Here is an 18741-nt window from a genome sequence, read left to right on the forward strand (position 1 = left end):
ATGAAAACACAGACAACAAAATTGAAGAAAGGGTAAGAATAAATTCATGGGCGATAAATCCACAATGGGTCCTTGAGACCAGGTTCAATGTGGGCCGTGCCTAACCCCTGAGCTTCCATCCTGAAGGCAAACCACATTCTCCTACAAAACGTCCCTTAGGGATAATAAGGGGGCGGGGAGGGTGTGGTGTCAGAGCACTGGGTTGAATGGGCCACATAAAACAGTCCGACTTACCTGTCGGATGAGATGCAACTGCCAGGAGCACCACACTGAAAAAGAAACAGCAGAGCAGTGAAGAAGTCTTTCCCAGCACTGAAAAATCACAATGTATATTTCCACCCATTCTACTTGGAAAGAGTGAAATTAGCCTAAATGCAAATTATCTGCACTGAATGGTCTCATTCTGCCTAATTCCAACTTGTCAGTGAGAGGGTGAGAATCTCCCAAGATGCCTCAGATTTTGACAAGAGGGTTGAATGTACCCTGTGACGGACGGAGGATCTATGCCCCACTCTGAGGTCATCTATGCCACCAAGAATTATCACACTCACCTAATCTTCCAAGAATATTTGTAAGCTAAACAAAGCAAACTGTGAATTACAAATAGGCTGCAATCTAAAAAAATAGTTGTTGGGTGTGAGCTGAATCTACTTTTGCCACAAAATTAAATTTGTAGAGGGTAAATTAAATTCCCAGGGGGCACCTGGCTGGCTCAGTCGGTCGAGCACGTGACTCTTAATCTCGGGGTCATGAGTTCAAGTTTCACGTTGGACATGGAGTCTACTTAAAAAAGACTTTCCAGGAGAGCGCCTGGGTGGTTCAGTCGGTTAAGTGTCCGACTTCAGCTCAGGTCATGATCTCGTGGTTCATGAGTTCAAGCCCTGTGTTGGGCTCTACACTGGTGGTGTGGACCCTGCTTGGGATTCTCTGTCTCTGCCTCTCCCCTGCTTCTGCTCTCTCTCCCTCTTTCTCTCTCAAAATAAATAAGCTTAATTTTTTTTTTTTTTTTTTTTTTTTTTTAAAAGGGAGATCAAGGGGCGCCTGGGTGGCTCAGTCGGTTGAGCGTCCGACTTCAGCTCAGGTCACGATCTCATGGTTCGTGAGTTCGAGCCCCGCGTCAGGCTCTGGGCTGATGGCTCAGAGCCTGGAGGCTGCTTCCGATTCTGTGTCTCCCTCTCTCTCTGCCCCTCCCCCATTCATGCTCTGTCTCTCTCTGTCTCAAAAATAAATAAACATTAAAAAAAAAAAATTAAAAAAAAAAAAAAGGGAGATCAAACCAGTTGTTGGCTCTGTCAGGCAGAGCTTCTGGCTGGCAGACCAGCACAGCTGCCTTAGGGATCTGAAGGATCCCAGTTCTCTGGGTGCTGATGGCCTCAGTGTCCAGTGCCCACAGGAAACTGAACGGCAGCCCTCGTTCTGATTCACATATCTTCATCACTTGTACTGAAATCCTTGGAAACAGAATCGTGGCTTCTTCAGTGGGGTGCGGGGCAGGCCCAGCCAGGAAGCCTTTGGCACCAGGCTCACAGGCAATGAGTGTTCTTACTGGAGGGGAAGGAGCTGGGCTGACAGAAGAATGAGTCAGGGGTCACAGAGGCTCACTTTTCCATCCCCTTATTCCTTTGCCACTCGAGCAGACTATAATAAGTTCTGGGGAGAAAAAGAACTGCCAGCGTATTCTGATGTCACGGAAACATTTTAAACATCAAGAGCCTTCTGCATTTTCAGAAGACTCTCTTGAAAGGCTGCTGGTATGTCTGGGCAGAGTGGAACTAATGATTGTTTTCAGCAGAGTACAAAAGAGGCCTATAGCCATGCTTGGAGTGGATCCTCTCAAAAAAGGCATTTTAATAAACTGATATTTATGAGCTTTATCTGCAGATGGAGAGTACAGCTCATGTTGAACGTTTTAAGATGAACTTCCTGCAGAAATCAGCATGACCAAATGCTGAAAGGCACATCCACGGCCCAGGTAATCTTCCCAAGCATGGCTGCATTCGTGCAAACTTGGGCTCTCCATGGCAGAGCTCATGCTCCTTCTCAGCTGGGTCCCAGTCAGCGACCACTAACCTCCAAAAACACTAGGCAGCTGTTCTATTTAGCTGACAGAGCCCTATTCTTTGCTTGGCTTTAGCCAATGGTATATGAACAACAGTCCATATACTGTATTTAAATATTATAAATCAAGCTTCAAACTTCATTCTATCTTAATAAATAAATATACCTTCAAAACAACCTGGAAGCCTGGATTAGAACTCAGAATTCTTGGAGTCCTTAGAGCTTCATATCAGAATGTGGTCGCATAGACAGATCCAGCCTCTGGCTCCTGGCCCCCAGTGAGCCCCCTTCTCTTTCCACCCCAGGCTCCTTCCTGCACACTGAGGCCTCACACGCTTGTGTGTGGACACATCAGCCTGCAAGTCCACCCTCCATGCACACCCTCCTCCCCCACTAACAGCCTGGTTTTGGACACTTCTTGGGTCTAGGAAAGAGTTGGGAAGACAGACCCAAGGAGGCCTTGGAATCAAGCTCGGGACCAATTGAGCAGGGAATTCTAGATCCCAGGCTAGAAAGGAGGGTATGAGCCCTGGGAAGAAATGTCCCCTTAGCCTTACAGACTCCATAAGCCATGGGGAGAAGCATGGCCTTCTGAAGTATGGAGCCAGACAGAGGTCCCTCTTGCCTAGTCTACGGACAGAACTACGATTTGGTTTCCTCGACTTTAAGTCATCTCACAAATTATTTAGCTTGCCTTTCTGGTAGGCACATCGGCTCAGAATCAAAATATTGGAAAATAAAAATCCATTAGTGCCAGAAAGACGTGAGTTGTTCTTTGAAAATGTAAATTATATTTTACCTGAACATGTAGTTTAAGTACTGCTGGTCAATGTCACTAAGGAATGAGAAAAAAGAAAAAAAAAGATAAAACATGTGAAATAGTAGAAGTGTTTTACATACACAAAATAGTCATCTTCTACTAATAAATTATATCTATGGTTAAGTTTCTACATTTAAAAACTGTTAATAAATGGTATAACGAGTATACCAAATGAGTATATTCAAAACTAGTTCCTGGCTCATTTAAAAAAATTTTTTTAATGTTTATTTATTTTTGAGAGAGAGAGAGACAGAGTGTGAGTGGGGGAGGGGCAGAGAGAGACACACACACACAGAATCAGAAGAAGGCTCCAGGCTCTGAGCTGTCAGCACAGAGCCCAATGCGGGGCTCAAACTCAAGGACCTCGAGATCATGATCTGAACAGAAGTCGTACACTTAACCGACTGAGCCACCCAGGCGCCCCTGGCTCATTTTTAAAACACATTTCCCAGTTTGGTGCTATCACACACATGTTCACCTGTGGCAGATTATCTTCTACATGTAGTTTTCCTCCTTAAAAAGGAATGTCAACTCTCAGGCCACTGGACTGGCTCCTGGGGCTGCCATATTTGACCAGTAAAAATATAAGACACCCAAATAAATCTGAATCTCAGATAAAGAATCATGTTTAAGTATGCTCCAAATATTGCCTGGGACATAGCTACACTAAAAAAAGTATCACTACTTATCTGAAATTCAAATTTAACTGGGCATTCTGTATTTTATCTGGCAACTCCACTGGCTTCTTGCTGCAGAAACACTTCATTAAAAGAAGGAAAGGTGCTCTAGGGACCCAAGTCACAGCCTCCGAGCATAACCCTCTCCCAGGGGTCCTTCCCTTCAGGCCCACCAGCGGGCCCTGAAACCGAGAGGCCAGTGAGGCCAGTCTAGGGCCTCTGACCTCCCAGCTGCAGCCCAACTCACACCGGGACTCCCGTCTCTTCCATTTACATTTGCCAAGGCTGGTATGTTGACTGCCCACAATAGAGGCCTCATTTTACCCCAGAACAGACTGGGGAATTTCTGGGTCTAAACAAAGTCAAGTTAGGAAGGGGCTGAGGAAACCAGAAAAAAGAGTTGGTCTCTGAGTTGGAAGAAGTTAACTAGGGCCCAAAGCAGCGAGTCACATAATTTTTATAAAAATGTCGTCTGAATGCTGCCTCTGAAGGGAGAAGGTAGAGGACCCCCCTGCTCTTCAAACGTCATTGGTATGATCAGGTGCTGGTGGACCCCGCCTGGAACAGCCCAACAGCAGGACAAATGGCTTTGGGGGCCCCAGGCTGCTGTGCCCTGACCACAACCCAGACTTACAGAGTTTCTGGCTGAACAGAACAAGCTCACAACACTATGGGCCTCACCTCTTTGCTTTAACCAAACAAGAACTCACCACACTTTAAAAGTTTACCTTAGGGCACCTGGGTGGCTCAGTTGGTTAAGCATCTGACTTTGGCTCAGGTCATGATCTCACGGTTCATGAGTTTGAGCCCCACATGGAGCTCTGTAGAGCCTGCTTCAGACTCTGTGTCTCCCCCTCTCTCTGGCCCTCCCCAGCTCACACTCTGTCTCTATCTCTCTCAAAAATAAATAAGCATTAAAAAAAATAATAAAAATAAATGAATTAATTAAATTTTACTTTAGCGTTGCCTGGGTGGTGCAATCAGTTGAGTGTCCAATTCTTGATTTCAGCTCAGGTCATGATCTCACGGTTTGTGGGTTCCGACCCCCTTGGGGCTCTGTGCTGACAGTGTGGAGCCTGCTTGGGATTCTGCCTCCCTCTCTCTCTGCCCCTCCCCTGCTTGCTCTCTATCTCTCTCAAAAAAAAAAAATAAAATAAACTTTAAAAAAATTTTAAAGTTTACCTTAACGCATTGGGTTTCCAGGACTTCTGCAATATCTTATAAGCCCCTGAAAACGAAGCAATGGGTGTTACTGGCACAGGGCATTCTGCATAAAGGGCTGCAGGCAATTCCAGGGAAGCGTGAAACCCACATGGACAAGGGCCGCCCTTCCCACAAGGGACATCCACAGCCGACAGGGGGCGACAACAACACTGGAGGGCTCCAGGATGTGAAAGCCACAATCCCTGTGATAAAAGTTCAGTACAGAAGAGTGCTGGGCCAGGAAGGCTCGTGATCAGCAGAAGGAGACAATTAACAGGAAGCTTTCGGCTTCCTTTGCAGGGTGCCCAGGAGAAAGAAACACTGGATCTCTGAACTGTGTGTAACAAAGTCAGGGCACTGCTTTCCCTCCATGACAGCGGACAGGAAACACTGAGCGTATGATTTGAAATAAAGTCAGACAGCCTTTTTATTTCCCTCCCTTGCTTTTCTTGGGGTATACTGCTGAAAGAGGGTGTTTCTGACCCAAACTTCTGGATCTCCCTCACCACTTTTTGAGAACACCAACCGGCATGTCGCAAGTAGACTTGAGCAAGTGGGGCCCGAGCCATGGTGAGTTAATTAATGTTTGTCGAGAAAAAGAGGAGACTATATCAGAAATGAAAATATTTGAAGAAAACTCCAAAACAGGAAAATCAGATCAGAAAATGCCCATGTAATTTTAATCCTGACACCTGGTCTTTTTTTTAATTTTTATTTTTAATATAATTTATTGTCAAATTGGTGAACATACATACAGTGTGTAAAGTGTGCTTGTGGTTTTGGGGGTAGATTCCCATGGACACCTGGTCTTTAATCTTCCTATTGCTCAGAGTCACTGAAAAGTGGACATATATGATAAGGTCTAAATAATAAGCCTCAATTATTTAAGTAAGCATTCTTTTAAAACTTACCTACACAGAATAAGTGAATTACAGCCCAGAAATATCCATCTGGATCAAACTGTAACACAGGATTAAAAAAAAAAAAGTGGCTGTAAGTATAGACAAACAGGATCCAGCATAGCACTTGGAAACCCTAAATAACGGATGCACAGTGCCAAGCAAGGGTTCCACAACAGGACTCTCGGGGTCTTGGGCCAGTCCGTCCTCATTTTTCAGCTGGTTGCTTATAAAATCTTCCTAACAGGGCTCTTTGTCTCCAGCACCCCTTGCCCCATTCTCCACACTGTCCTCACACTGTCTCTAAAAGGCTAATCCAATGGTGTTGGCTATGGCTTAAAATCATTCACTAGTCCCCCAGGGACTTTAGGATTAACTTCAAACTCATGACACCCAAGGATCTCTCTGACAAGCCCAGTCCTATCTACTGTACCCCCTCCAGGGAAAGAATTTGCACTTCCCCAAGCATGTATGCTCCCCCTCCACCAACTTGGGGGGGGGCACTCCCTCTGTTCTTCCCTTCCTTATTTTTCTCCACAGAAGCTTATCTCATCTGACATGCTCTATTTCACTTGTCACCTGTCTCTTTCTCTACCATCCACTAGACTGTAAATTCCCGCAGGGCAGGAATTGGCACAGGGGCATGCACATAAGATGTGCTCACTAAATTTGAATCACAGAATACTCAGAACAGCTCCAGGACTGTGCCCACACCTGCTTTGTTCTCCCACCCAACTCCTCTTCACCCTTCAAGATTTCGGTCCGATAGCAGAGTAGGGCTATCATACCAGATACATCTGGTATCAGTTCTAAAATCCCCACTTATTCATTAGCTGGGGACCTTTGGGGCCTCATTATTCTTTTCTTTTTAAAATATTTATTTATTTTTGAGAAAAAGAGAGCATAAGTGGGGAGGGGAAGAGAGAGAGGAAGACAGAGAATCCCAAGCAGGCTCCTCACTGTCAGCACAGAGCCCAATGCGGGGTGTGAACTCACAAACTGTGAGATCATGACCCAAGTCAAAATCAAGAGCTGAACGCTCAACTGACTGAGCCACCCAGGTGCTCTGGGGCCTCATTATTCTTTAGCTCTGTAGCGGAGATAATAATAGTCCCTTTCCTCATAACACTGTGAGATTTTAAATAAAATAAGACTTGTAAAACATTGGCACAGAGCCTGGCACATAGATAGCTCCCTATAATTGTTAGCTATTCCTCCTTTCTGGGTCCCTGAGTCTTCTTAGGTGCTTCACAACATCCCGTATCTCCCCAGGACAGAGCTCTGGCCTCCCTGTTGTAATTATCTGTTTATTATCTGTCCCCCTCCCCTTCGCTCTGTCTAGACTCTGCCTGGATGAGGACAATTCTTCTTTGTGTCCCCAGAGCCTGGCTCAATGCCTGACACTTGATGGGGACTTAATAATTGCTGGGGGAGAAAAGAAAGAAAAGAGACCCACTAATGAGATGACAGTACTGGGGGGCAGGGGTGGGTCCTCAGTGCCTAATAAAGAAAAACTCAGGATAACAAAGTGAAAATCACTCTACAGATGAGGCCCTTGGCTGAGGGGGAAAATCAACTTTCCCTCAATGCATGAGGCTAAGACAACTTGGGCACTGGCTTGTGGGTCCTCCAAGCACCTACAGAGGGCAGACTGCACCCACCACAGCACCCACAGGCCAGAGCCCCGCTGCATTGCCACAGCCTTGGGGAGAAGGCAATAGCCTGAGGAAAAGATGTTAACCTGGCCAAGAGGTACCCGGCCCGGAAGCTTTGAAATGCATTTGTACAGACTAGGGTTCTTCTGATTCCAGAAGGAAGGACTAGAAAGTTCTGCTCATACATGCAGGCTTCAGAGAGTAAAAGACACTTGGAAGGCAAAATGAATGCACTTGAACTGACCTGGGAGTCATTGAAGGGGAGGCATCCTGCAGCAGCCAGGAGAAAGAGGGCACTGTGCAAAGGGAGATAAAACAAGCAGCTTCACTTTTCAACATCAAAGTGTTTCCCAGAGACCGTGGAGATTGAAACACATCGAGTGGAGCACGGATGAGGCCAAGACCCTGTGAGACCAAGCCCCGTTCCCCCGTCCCTCCTCTGAGAACCCCAGTAGGTAGTTGTCAACCATGTGCTCCACTGGTGACCAGACAGTTTCTTCCCCGGTGCTCAGCTGGCCTTTCCCCAGACACAGGCATTTGTAAAACCACAGCTGGCTCACTGGAGAAAAACAGGATGCCGGTGAAATAGATAATAAAAGGAGATTTTTTTCAAACTGCAGATGCCCAAAAATACACTAGTGGAAAACTGGGCAGTCAGGCTGTAGTTATAGCACTTGGGCAAAAGAAAGCACATTAAAACCTTGGGTGCAGCACCTTCGCCAAGTGATCAAACTTAACATCTCCAATGAGAGGACAGATGTACATCATGTGCCTCCTGATATGACATCCTGAAAGGACCCAACGTCACTCAGACGGCATTCCTGCCAAATATGCATAACCCGCCCTGCATGGCCGGCTGGACCGAGGCAGGGGAACCGGTACAGAGGACTCCTCAGAGCTGGGACCTCACAACCCTGGGAAGGTCAGGATGACAGGGAACATCCTGAGTCACAGGAAGGTCCTCCACTCTAGCCCATCCCCATCCTAAAGCCTTGCCAACTCTTAAGAAGGCACACAAATGGCTTCAAGAAGACTCCAAGGCACCAGATTACCGAGGCACTCAGAGGCAAAGGGTGTGGTGAGTGGAGGGAGGCTGTCGGAAGGGTTTCTGGGACCACATAGGATGAGGCAGGTGGAAGGAGAAAAGAACTCTAATGGACTGGGTGTCTACCTATAGTAGAAGACTTTATAGAATATAGGATCCTTCCCCATCCACAGGCAGTGAGTGTTAGACAGCCCCTTGGGGCTGAGAGAAGATGGGGGACAGCCAGGTGTGAGACAGCACCTGGTTTTCCCACCAAACCAGACCTTGAGCAATACCTTAATATATCAGGTATTAGTGGGTTTTAATGCCTCTCTTTAACACCTGCTAATCTTTTAAACAAGAGAATGAGTCCTGACAGTGTTGCTGTTATTTTTTTTCCAAGTAGCAGCCTATAATAAAAGCAAAACAAAAAGTCCTAAATCCGTGTGTCTGTTAGTTTCCTATCTTCAGGAATGAGCTTCGTGGCTATTGTAGAGGAAGCCGGAAGCAGCTAGAGAACAAGGCAGTTAGCACACTGGAGGCACAGGGACCGCCTGAGGGTCCAGCCCGGTTCGTGTTCCAGCCGAGGCAATGAGGCACAGAGGGCTGTGAAGTCTGCCCTGAGTCACTTTGCCATGGCCCAAGACGACGACTCAGATCCCTGGCCTTGCAGCCAGCACTTTTCCACCACGGGAATCATAAAAACCCATTAAGTTGCAAACAAATATTTTTCAAATTTTAAGTCATTCCCATGTTTTCCATTTTACTTCTCCCATCAGCAGTGCACAACTCTTAGTGAAGGTTTGGGCGACAGCAGCTGAAATCTAGCACACGTTATTTTCCCCTTAGGAACAGAATATTTCAGGGAAAAAATACACAAAGAGAGAAAGAGTAAAATTTAGAATAAGACACAAAATAGGGGTATATAAGCGTACATAATAAATTCTGTCCACTCTCAAATAGGAATCTGCAACAGTTTATCATCAACAGTTAAAATTAGGTTAAATCTTCTATTTTAGAGGGCTGTGGGTTTTTGGGGTTTTTTTAAACTTACCTACAGATCTTTGCAGGAGAAGTTTTCTGTATGAAAATAAAGAGACTTCTAGTTACTATTTAAAAATTCTTTTTCCCCTTAAAAGAAAATATTTTATTTTTAATTGTTTTTAAGGTTTATTCATTATTGAAGACAGAGAGAGATTGAGCATGAGTGCGGGAGGGGCAGAGAGCAAGGAGACACAGAATCCGAAGCGGGCTCCAGGCCCTGAGCTGTCAGCATAGAGCCCGACATGGGGCTCAAACCCATGAACCACGAGATTATGACCTGAGCCAAAGTTGGACGCTTAACCGACTAAGCCACCCAGGCGCCCCTAAAAGGAAATATTTAGATCCAGAGGCAAATAAGTTTTGAGTAAGCTTATCGGGGCCTTAAGCATTTGCTGCACCTCAGTATTTCTTGGGGCTTTTTCTGCTTGGACCACATGAAGAATGACTCAGAGGTCCAGAGTTGAATCATCTGGGCAAAGCACTCTGGGTGTGCAGTTTTACTACCCTCACCACTGGAATTATGTTTACTCACAAAACCCCAAAATGATGCCAGGGCTAAGCCTTCAAATATCTTACACACCAAGAAAAAAGAGAGAAATTGATGTGACCTGTGTAAGAAGAGAAATTAAGCTCTTGTTCAACTTCTGTTCCAATCTATCTCCTTATATTTTCCTTTCATTAATCCGGCTCTGACTCTGGGCAGTGTTATAAATCCTCGGGGATGATGTATAAGTGAAGAAACATGAAAATGGAGAAAGAACAGTTAACTCCCCCCACCGCCCCCAAAAAGAGAGAAAGGGCAGACTGGGGAAATTGGCATTTAAAGCTCTCTGAAATGAGGAAATTCTAATGCAGACTCTACCTTTAGCCTCTCCTTTTTATTAGTCATCTAAAGGGAATTAGTCCTTTGCACTCAGGAAAAAAGTTCTAGCAAGGAAAAGCATAGATTTTTCTATATTTGATAGAGGAAATGACAGATTAATTCTGGTCATTTCAAAAGGATTACTTTGCTAGTTGAGGACAAACTATAGTTTTTATTACTCTAGTTCAGGGAAATTGAAGTATGAACATATTGTTTAAAAATGAAGCACTCGGGGTGCCTGGGTGGCTCAGTCAGTTAAGCATCCAACTTCGGCTCAGGGCACGATCTCACAATTCATGAGTTTGAGCCCCACATCGGGCTCTCCGCTGTCAGCACAGAGCCCGCTTCAGATTCTCTGACCCCTTCCCCTTTGCCCCTCCCCCACTTGCGTTTTTTTCTCTCTGTGTTTCTCTCTTCCTCTCTCTCAAGAATAAATAAACGATTTTTTTTAAGTCTGTTAAAATTAAAGCACTCAAAAGGTACAAACTTCCAGTTATAAAAGAAATAAGTCTTGGGGATGTAACGTACAACATGGTGACCATAGTTACTAATACCGTATTGTAGATCTGAAAGTTGCTGAGAGTAGATCCTGAAAGTACTTATCACAAGAAAAAAATTTTTATAACTACCTATGGTGATGCATGTTAACTAGACTTATTGTGATCATTTTGCAATACATACAAATATCCAGCCGGTATATTGTACACCTGAAACTAATATAATGTTATATGTCAATCATATCTCAATTTTTTTTTTAACGTGAACCACTGACAAGGAAACATGTTTTGCTATGAAGGCTATCTTCAGTTTTCATGCATTACTAAATAATCCAGTTTGTACTGTTTTAATAAATAGATCTTATTTGTATGCAAAGGAGTGGCTTGCATCTGTGTGCCGAACCTGCCTCAGCTGGCCACGCCAACCTTGACTCTACTGCCACCTGGTGGGGACACTTATCCCTTCAGTAGGGAAATGTGTCATTAAAAGAACCAAATGTAATCAACATCTCAACAGTTTGGCAGGAAAGTAGCAATAAGACAGGGACAAAAAGCACGTCCCAGCTCTTCCATGAATAGTAAACATGTTCACCCAGCAAGTGTCTGTCTAGGGGCTTCCGACACAGGGCAGCAAACCAATACAGTGCTTGAAACAGTTCACCCATTTCTCAGAAGAGAGACTGCTTGTTTTATTTTATTTTAAACATGTCTTGGGGCACCTGGGTGGCTCAGGCAGTTAAATGTCTGACTTTGGCTCAGGTCATGATCTCGCGGTTCTGTGAATTAGAGCCCCACATCAGGCTCTGCGCTGACAATGTGGGGCCTGCCTCAGATCTCCTGTCTCCCTCTGTCTCTACCCCTTCTCCACTCATGTGTGCTCTCTCTCTCAAAAATAAACATTAAAACAAATTTTTTAATAAATAAACACCTCTGGCCAGAGGAGCCAGAACCTGAGATATGGATATTAAAATAAGCAATAAATGCATTATTGAGCCCCGTCTCCTAGGGCTCTGAAAACAACTGAGGAGTTGATGTCAGGGTGTTCATCTTCTGAGGCTCCTCAGTCCCAAAGTCACCCGGTGATAAGTCCTTGTGATACCTCAGTGTTCTGAATGGGTCAGTATAACTTCTCAAAAGGCATACCACCAAAAATAACAATAAATAGCTAACATAACCGGGGGTCAGCTAAATTACCATGAGGGCTACCTACTTTGGGCCGGTGTTGTTCTAAGCCCTCTACAGCCATTGGCTTATTTCATTTTGGGTTAATTAAGTCTCAAGTTATATGCTACAGATGCGGACACCAAGGCACTGAGAAATTAGCTAAGTTGTCCAAGGTCACAGGGTTTGGGTTTGGGTGATCTAGCTCCAGAGGCTGACCTTTTATGATGCTATTCTGCCACAGCCAGCCTGCCAGTCCTGCGGTGGCATCCCACCGGCCCTTTCAAACCACTACCTTCATTTGCTGCTTCCTCTGCCTGACTGGAGTGCCCTTTATCCCTGCACTTTGAAAATTCCTACCATCTGTGTGACTGGGTTCAAATCTCACCCCTGACCCTTCCAAACAGACTTACCAGTGGTCACCTCTGGTCCCTCCACACCCGTTTCAGCCCATATGACATTCTATGGGCATCACAGAGTGTGTTTACACGTTGGTTCTTCCATTTAGCTGAGTTTTGTGAGGGTGACCAATGTGTCCTCTATATCTCCATAGCCAAATGTCTGATATAGAGTATACACTTAATAAATGTTGAACAACCAAAAGAATGAGTAGCAATATTGTAATATTCAACTGTGACAACTATATCTGCAAGGTAGCAAGACTATTTCCACAAGCCACACGTTACCTTATAAAAGTCAAGCTGTGTGTGTGTGTTTGCGCATGCATGCACAAAAAAACAGGGATGGTGACAATGAACCACAGTTACAGATGGAGTATATTCTCATAACCTGGGAACAAGGTCATAAGGAGGTCAACCTTCCTTTCCGGAGTTGAGTCTGGTGAAACCTGACACAGAATGGACAAAAGAGGCCTCAATGTGAGTCATAGGTTAAGTCTAAGAGATGTCATATACAGCCGTGTTCCTGGTAATATCTGGTCACTTTGTTGAGGCTCCAGGCTAAATGATCAGGAAAGTGAATCATATTGAGAAAATATCACAGCAATACTCATCACAGAGCAGCTTTTAATGCCAACCTACTAGAAATCACCTACAAGTTTACACACAGGTACTTGCCAACACATCATGTTCCATGTAAGTGGAATGAGGACACAAATAGAGATTCCTGACAAATTGATCAGGAAAATAGGATAGTATATCATTTATGTAAGTATGTCTATATATGTGCCTAGAAAAAAAGTCTGAAAGAATAGAGTAGTATCCTCTATGAAGTAGGATCATACTTGATTTCTGGGACATTTTTCCTCTGCGTGTTCTACAATTTATTATAGTTTATTCCACTGATAAAGGAAATAAAGGTTTTAAAAATATTTTTTAATGTTTACTTATTTTGAGAGAGAGAATGTGTGTGTGCAAGCAGAGAAGGGGCAGAGAGAGAGGAAGAGAGAGAATCCCAAGTAGGCTATGTGCTGTCAGCACAGAGCTCGACATGGGGCTCAATCTCACAAACCATGAGATCATGACCTGAGCCAAAATAAAGAGTTGTACACTTAACCAAATGAGCCACCCAGGAGCCCCAAAATAAAGGGTTTTTTTAAAATAACTAAATACGTATGTAATCCACGCAATTGTTTCCTAATTTGCCCTGACAAGAAATGTTGTTTATAAAGAAAACAATCAATAAACCTAAAAGACAAGCTACTGAATGGAGGAAGATATTTGCAAATGACATATGTGATACAGGAGTAGTATCTAAAATATATAAAGAACTTATATAACTCAACACCAAGAAACAAATAATCCAATTAAAAATGGGCAGAAGACATGAACAGACATTTCTCCAAAGAAGACATCCAGATGGCCAACAGACACATGAAAAGATGCTCAACATTGCTCATCATCAGGGAAATGCAAATCAAAACTACAATGAGATATCAGCTTACACTAGTCAGAATGGCTAAGATCAACAACACAAGAAACAACAAGTGTTGACGAGGATGTGGAGAAAAAGAAGCCCTCATGTGCTGCCGGTGGGAATGCAAACTGGTGCAGCCACTGTGGAAAACAATACGGAGGTTCCTCAAAAAGTTAAAGATAGAATTATTCTATGATCCAGTAATTTCACCAGTGGGTATTTACCCAAAGAATACAAAAACACTAACTTGAAAAGATATATGCACCCCTATGTTTATTGCAGCACTATTTACAATAGCCAAATTATAGAAGCAACCTAAGTGTCCCAACAGATGAATGTATAAAGAAGATGTGGCATATTGAGGCACCTGGGTGGCTCAGTTGGTTAAACATCCAACTCTTGGTTTCGGCTCAGGTCATGATCTCACAGTTTGTGGGTTCAAACCCCGAGTTGGGCTCTGCGCTGACAGTCAGTGCAGAGCCTATTTGGGATTCTCTCTCTCCCTCTCTCTCTACTCCTACCCAATTCATGCTCTTTCTCTGTCTCAAAATAAATAAACTTAAAAAAATTTATTAATGTTTATTTATTTTGAGAGAGAGAGAGAGAATGAGCAGGGTAAGAGCAGAAAGACAGGGAGACACAGAATCCAAAGCAGGCTCCAGGCTCTGGGCTGTCAGCACAGAGCCCGACGCAGGGCTCGAACTCACAAGCCATGAGACCATGACCTGAGCCAAAGTCGGATTCTCAACCGACTAAGCTACCCAGGTGCCCCTGAAAATAAATAAACTTTAAAAAAAATTTAAAGAAGATGTGGCATATACATATACAATGAAATATTATTCAGCCATAAAAAAGAATGAAATCTGTCCATTTGCAACAACATGGATGGACCTAGAGGGTATAATCTAAGTGCAGTCAGTCAGTCAGTCAGTCAGAGAAAGACAAACACCATATGATTTCACTCATATGTGGAAGTTAAGAAACAAAACAAACAAACATTAAAAAAAAAAAAAAAAAAAGAGGTACAGCCAAAAACAGACTCTTAACTATAGAGAACAAACAGATGGTTACCAGAGGGGATGTGGGTGGAGGAATGGGTGAAATGGATAAGGGGGATTAAGAGTACACTTGTGATGAGCACCGGGAGATGTATGTATGGAATTGTTGAATCACTGTATTGTACACCTGAAACTAATATAACACTGTATGTTAACTATACTGGAATTAAAATTTTTTAAAAAAGAAAGAATGCTGTTTAGTGTTAGTGATGAAATGGAGATGAAGATTCAAAATATTTTGGCGTTTATCCAGTTTCTTCCCCTCAGCCTGGAAGTCTGGCGCCTGGTTTTTGCCTGATGATGATACCCCTGAGGACTCTCTAACCCTGTTTCTTACGTGCAGCCTTGACTATGTGATCAGACTTGTCCACCAGGAAGAAATACCTTGTAGAAATGCCTGGATCTCTTCCCTAGACCAGATGAATCTTCATTTTCAATTCACAACAAAGGTGTCCACTTTGAAGATAAGAAGCATGAGTCAGTCTCCCAGAACCTGAGCAGCTCTTGGTGAGTTTCTCAACCTCAGTGACTGGCTAGTGAATATTCAGCTTGGCAATTCTGGGGCTGGACTTCGGGGCTTTGCAGAGAACACGTGGTCCCTGCCAAGGGGGATTCTGAGAAAGCAGGCAGAGACCCAGGGAAACTCCTACTGCGTTTCATTGAACCTCAGATGCCACTGATTGTAAAATTCCCCATTCTTTTATATACTATCAAGAAAGAAAGCATTTGACCATGGCAGGCCATTGATAGTAAAAGCGTCCTAACTATAGGTAGTGAATACTTTTTTAAAAGTTTATTTATTTTGAGAGAGAAGGTGCAAGCAGGGGATGGGGCAGAGAGGGGGGGGGGGGAGAGAGAGAGAGAGAGAGAGAGAGAGAGAGAGAGAGAGAGAATCCCAAGCAGACTCCACAATGTCAGCACAGAACCCGATGCCAGGCTCGAACTCATGAACCGTGAGATCATGACCTGAGCCGACATCAAGATCGGACACTTAACTGACTAAGCCACCCAGGTGCTCCAGTAGTATTTTTTTAACATGAAAAAAAAAGCAGCATGTAATTGATGAAATACGGAAATTGCCAGATGGGGTGAGAGGTATAAAGTCAGAGAGAGGTGCTCACGCTCCTTGAGGTGTCAGGGAAGGCTCCAACTGCATGCAGACCAGCCTAAAATACTGAGAGCCTCCCTCGTGAGACTTCGAGAGTCACCACAGGGTCCCCTCTCACCTCCTGCAGTCCTTTCTCCTCCATAGACAGCTGAATGAGCTTTCAACGCTGTAAATCTGATCGGTCCCTCGGGCCTTTCACACCCAACCCTGGCCGTTCACTGCGCTCAGCATAAACCCCACATTCCTAGCCCAGCCTCAAAGTCTTGTCCTGTCTCCAGTCTCATCCTAAGCCACCCTCTCTTTCTTGTCAAGCTCCAGCCTCACTGGCCAAATCCCTTCCTACATCTGGCCTTTTGCATCAGATGGCTCCTCTTCCTGGGAGCCCTCCCCTTGCCCCACCTGTTGAACTCCTGTTCAGCCTTTGTCTGTGTTTAAATGTCACTTCCCTAGAGTGGCCTCTCGGGCCGTACAATCCAGCAGGTGGGTGTAATGATTTGTCTAGTGTCTTCCCTTCTCGGTTGATGCTACGTACGAGGAGCCCAGAATGGTAGGGCCATAGCTCTTCCTCACTACTATAGACTCAGCCTGGCACAGTGGGCACGTATTTAGAATAAATGAGATGGTGTTGAAGAGGTTCTCTGACAGATCACAAGAAAGAAAACATCACGACATGGTCTAGGAAACGTGAGAAGTTTGGTTGTGGCTGGATTTTCTAAAACCCTAGAGGTAGATGGTATCCTGGTGGTGACAAGCTTTACATGCCTCTGTGTAGGTCATGCGTAGTCCCCAAGTACATGGGCACGTGATCGGATCTGTATCAGAAGGTCACTTGCGTGCAGTGTGGAGGAAGGTGAGGGGGAGAGGCAGGGGGAGAGGCAGAGGCAGAGGCAGGGAAGGCAGCCAGGCACTACTGCACACCTGGCAGGCGATGGCAGGCGATGGCAGGCGACGGCACACACACAACGCAAAGACAGTCCAAGCCAGGTCTGCTCAACCCAGGCCCTACTTGGCTGCCCAAGGGCTTGGGGGAGCAAGATGTCATTTGGCCCCTAGCCAGATAGCCCTGAAAAACAGATGAGCATCTGACCAAGGTGACAGCAGCAGTGGGAATGGAAAGGAGGGGACAGATTCAGAAACAGGGTGTGGTGGAGGGGTGGGGGGAAGACGACCAAACCAGGACTTTAAGAATCCCTATATTTCTGACTTGGGTGGTGATGATCAGGATCATGGGATCGCCAAGTAGGAAGCAGGTTAGGAAAACAGCAGTTCCGGTTTGGTCCCTTTGCATTTCAGATGCCCAGGAAACAGCTGGGCAGACAGCTAGAGGCAGCAGGCCGTGGGGATCTGAGCTCAAGAGAGAGGCCTGGGCTGGAGATGGGACACAGGAGTCACAGTGAATGGAGCGGGGGCGCTGCCATGGGTGTGGATGAGACTATCCAGAGAGTGTGCATGGGAGCAAAGGGCTCCTGACACAGAGCCTTGGGAGACCCTGAAGGGCAGACGAAAGAAAGGGAGAAGGAAGAGCCAGAGACCGGGAAAGAGAACCAACAGGTCAAGGGGGCCAAGAGACTCAAGGAAAGGCAGCAGTGAACCTGGTGAATGGTGTACAAGGCCAACGGAAGTCGCATAAACGCAGCCATCGGTGACTTCAGCCTAAGCAACTCCAGGGGAATGGTGGGGGCAGAAGCCGGAGCAGGTTGGGGGTGAGAAGGGCACGAGGCCATGAACAGCTCCGAACCTGACCCTCCCTCCCTCCCTCACACACTGTGCTGGGGGAGGGCAAGGATGCGGTGGGGCGGAGGTGGAGGGGTGCACAGGCAAGAGAGCACGCCGGCGTTGGCATCCAGTGTTGGTTTTAGAAACACAGCCTTTCAGAGCTGGGTTAGTGTTGGCGGGTCTCCCAGGGCCCACTCCATCCTTGGTGGACTGAGAGCACTGAGTGTGTCCACTGGTTGAGGAAAGTCAGCCAGCAGAGACAGAGAGAGGTCAGCTATCCAGGATAAGGAGGTAGTCCATGGAGCTGCCCGCAAGCAGCAGATGGGAATGACAGGGTGCACAGGTGTATGGAGTGGCCTCGGCCATGGGAAGGATGCCTCTCTCTCCCACACACCCGTAAGAAGTGAGCTGCCTGAATGGCCAACTAGCCTCTCTGGTTGGAAAGTTCCACATTTTTATATGAAACCATCTCAAATGGGCAGATGTTAGAAAAAAGAGCTCCCAAAAGAGGACCAAATTAAAACTGCCACTAATAACATTAATAAATACCTACTAGGCGCCAGAAACTTTCAGAAATACTTAACACATGTGCCTCGCTGCGTCCTCCCAACAACTGTATGAGCCAGGTGTCGTTAGTGTCCCCTTTTCCCCAGTAGAGGCACAGAAAGCAAAGACACTTGCTTGAGCTGGTGTGAGGCAGAGCTGGGCTTGGGAAGAAAGGGGATTTCCCCCGGGGGGGGGGGGGAGGGGGAGGTAATGCTCCCAGCACCCTACGTGAATCTCTGCAATATGTTTCCCTATGGCCCCTGGGGTTCATTGTGGGTGGGAATAAGGACCCCCGCTCCCATTCCTCAGCCCACAGTAAATTCCACCTCATATCCCAAGGTGCTTGCTCTGCCCTGACCTGCAGCCGAGGGCCATTCAGATCAAGCATTCCCACACATGCACAGTGAACTGAAGAGATGTCAAATACACGATGCTTGAAATTAGTGATGACTGCCAGGCAGTCTTGACCACTGACAGGAAACAGATGGCAGGAAAAGGTAGACACTAATTTGGGCCATTAAAAAAAAAAAAAAAAAAA

At 45.5% G+C, this 18741-nt stretch overlaps 1 protein-coding gene across 4 annotated transcripts in view; it reads right to left on the minus strand.

The window, feature by feature from the left end:
- TMEM241 (transmembrane protein 241) overlaps positions 1-18741 on the minus strand; it is a 134013-nt gene that overhangs the window by 75388 nt on the left and 39884 nt on the right. For all 4 annotated transcript variants that reach the window (XR_008422240.1, XR_008422241.1, XM_019465553.2 and 1 more), the window contains exons 6-11: positions 9391-9416; positions 7557-7608; positions 5670-5718; positions 4738-4783; positions 2858-2893; positions 235-269 (exon numbers count right to left, since the gene is read on the minus strand). Coding sequence is in view for 2 of the 4 variants with exons in the window: in XM_019465553.2 (XP_019321098.1) it covers positions 235-269; positions 2858-2893; positions 4738-4783; positions 5670-5718; positions 7557-7608; positions 9391-9416 (244 nt within the window). In the remaining 2 variants the exon portion in view is untranslated. The remainder of the gene's footprint in view (positions 1-234; positions 270-2857; positions 2894-4737; positions 4784-5669; positions 5719-7556; positions 7609-9390; positions 9417-18741) is intronic.

This window comes from Panthera pardus, unplaced genomic scaffold (genome assembly GCF_024362965.1).
Source record: "Panthera pardus isolate Hobbes unplaced genomic scaffold, ASM2436296v1 HiC_scaffold_15, whole genome shotgun sequence".
Classification (NCBI taxonomy): Eukaryota; Metazoa; Chordata; class Mammalia; order Carnivora; family Felidae; genus Panthera; species Panthera pardus.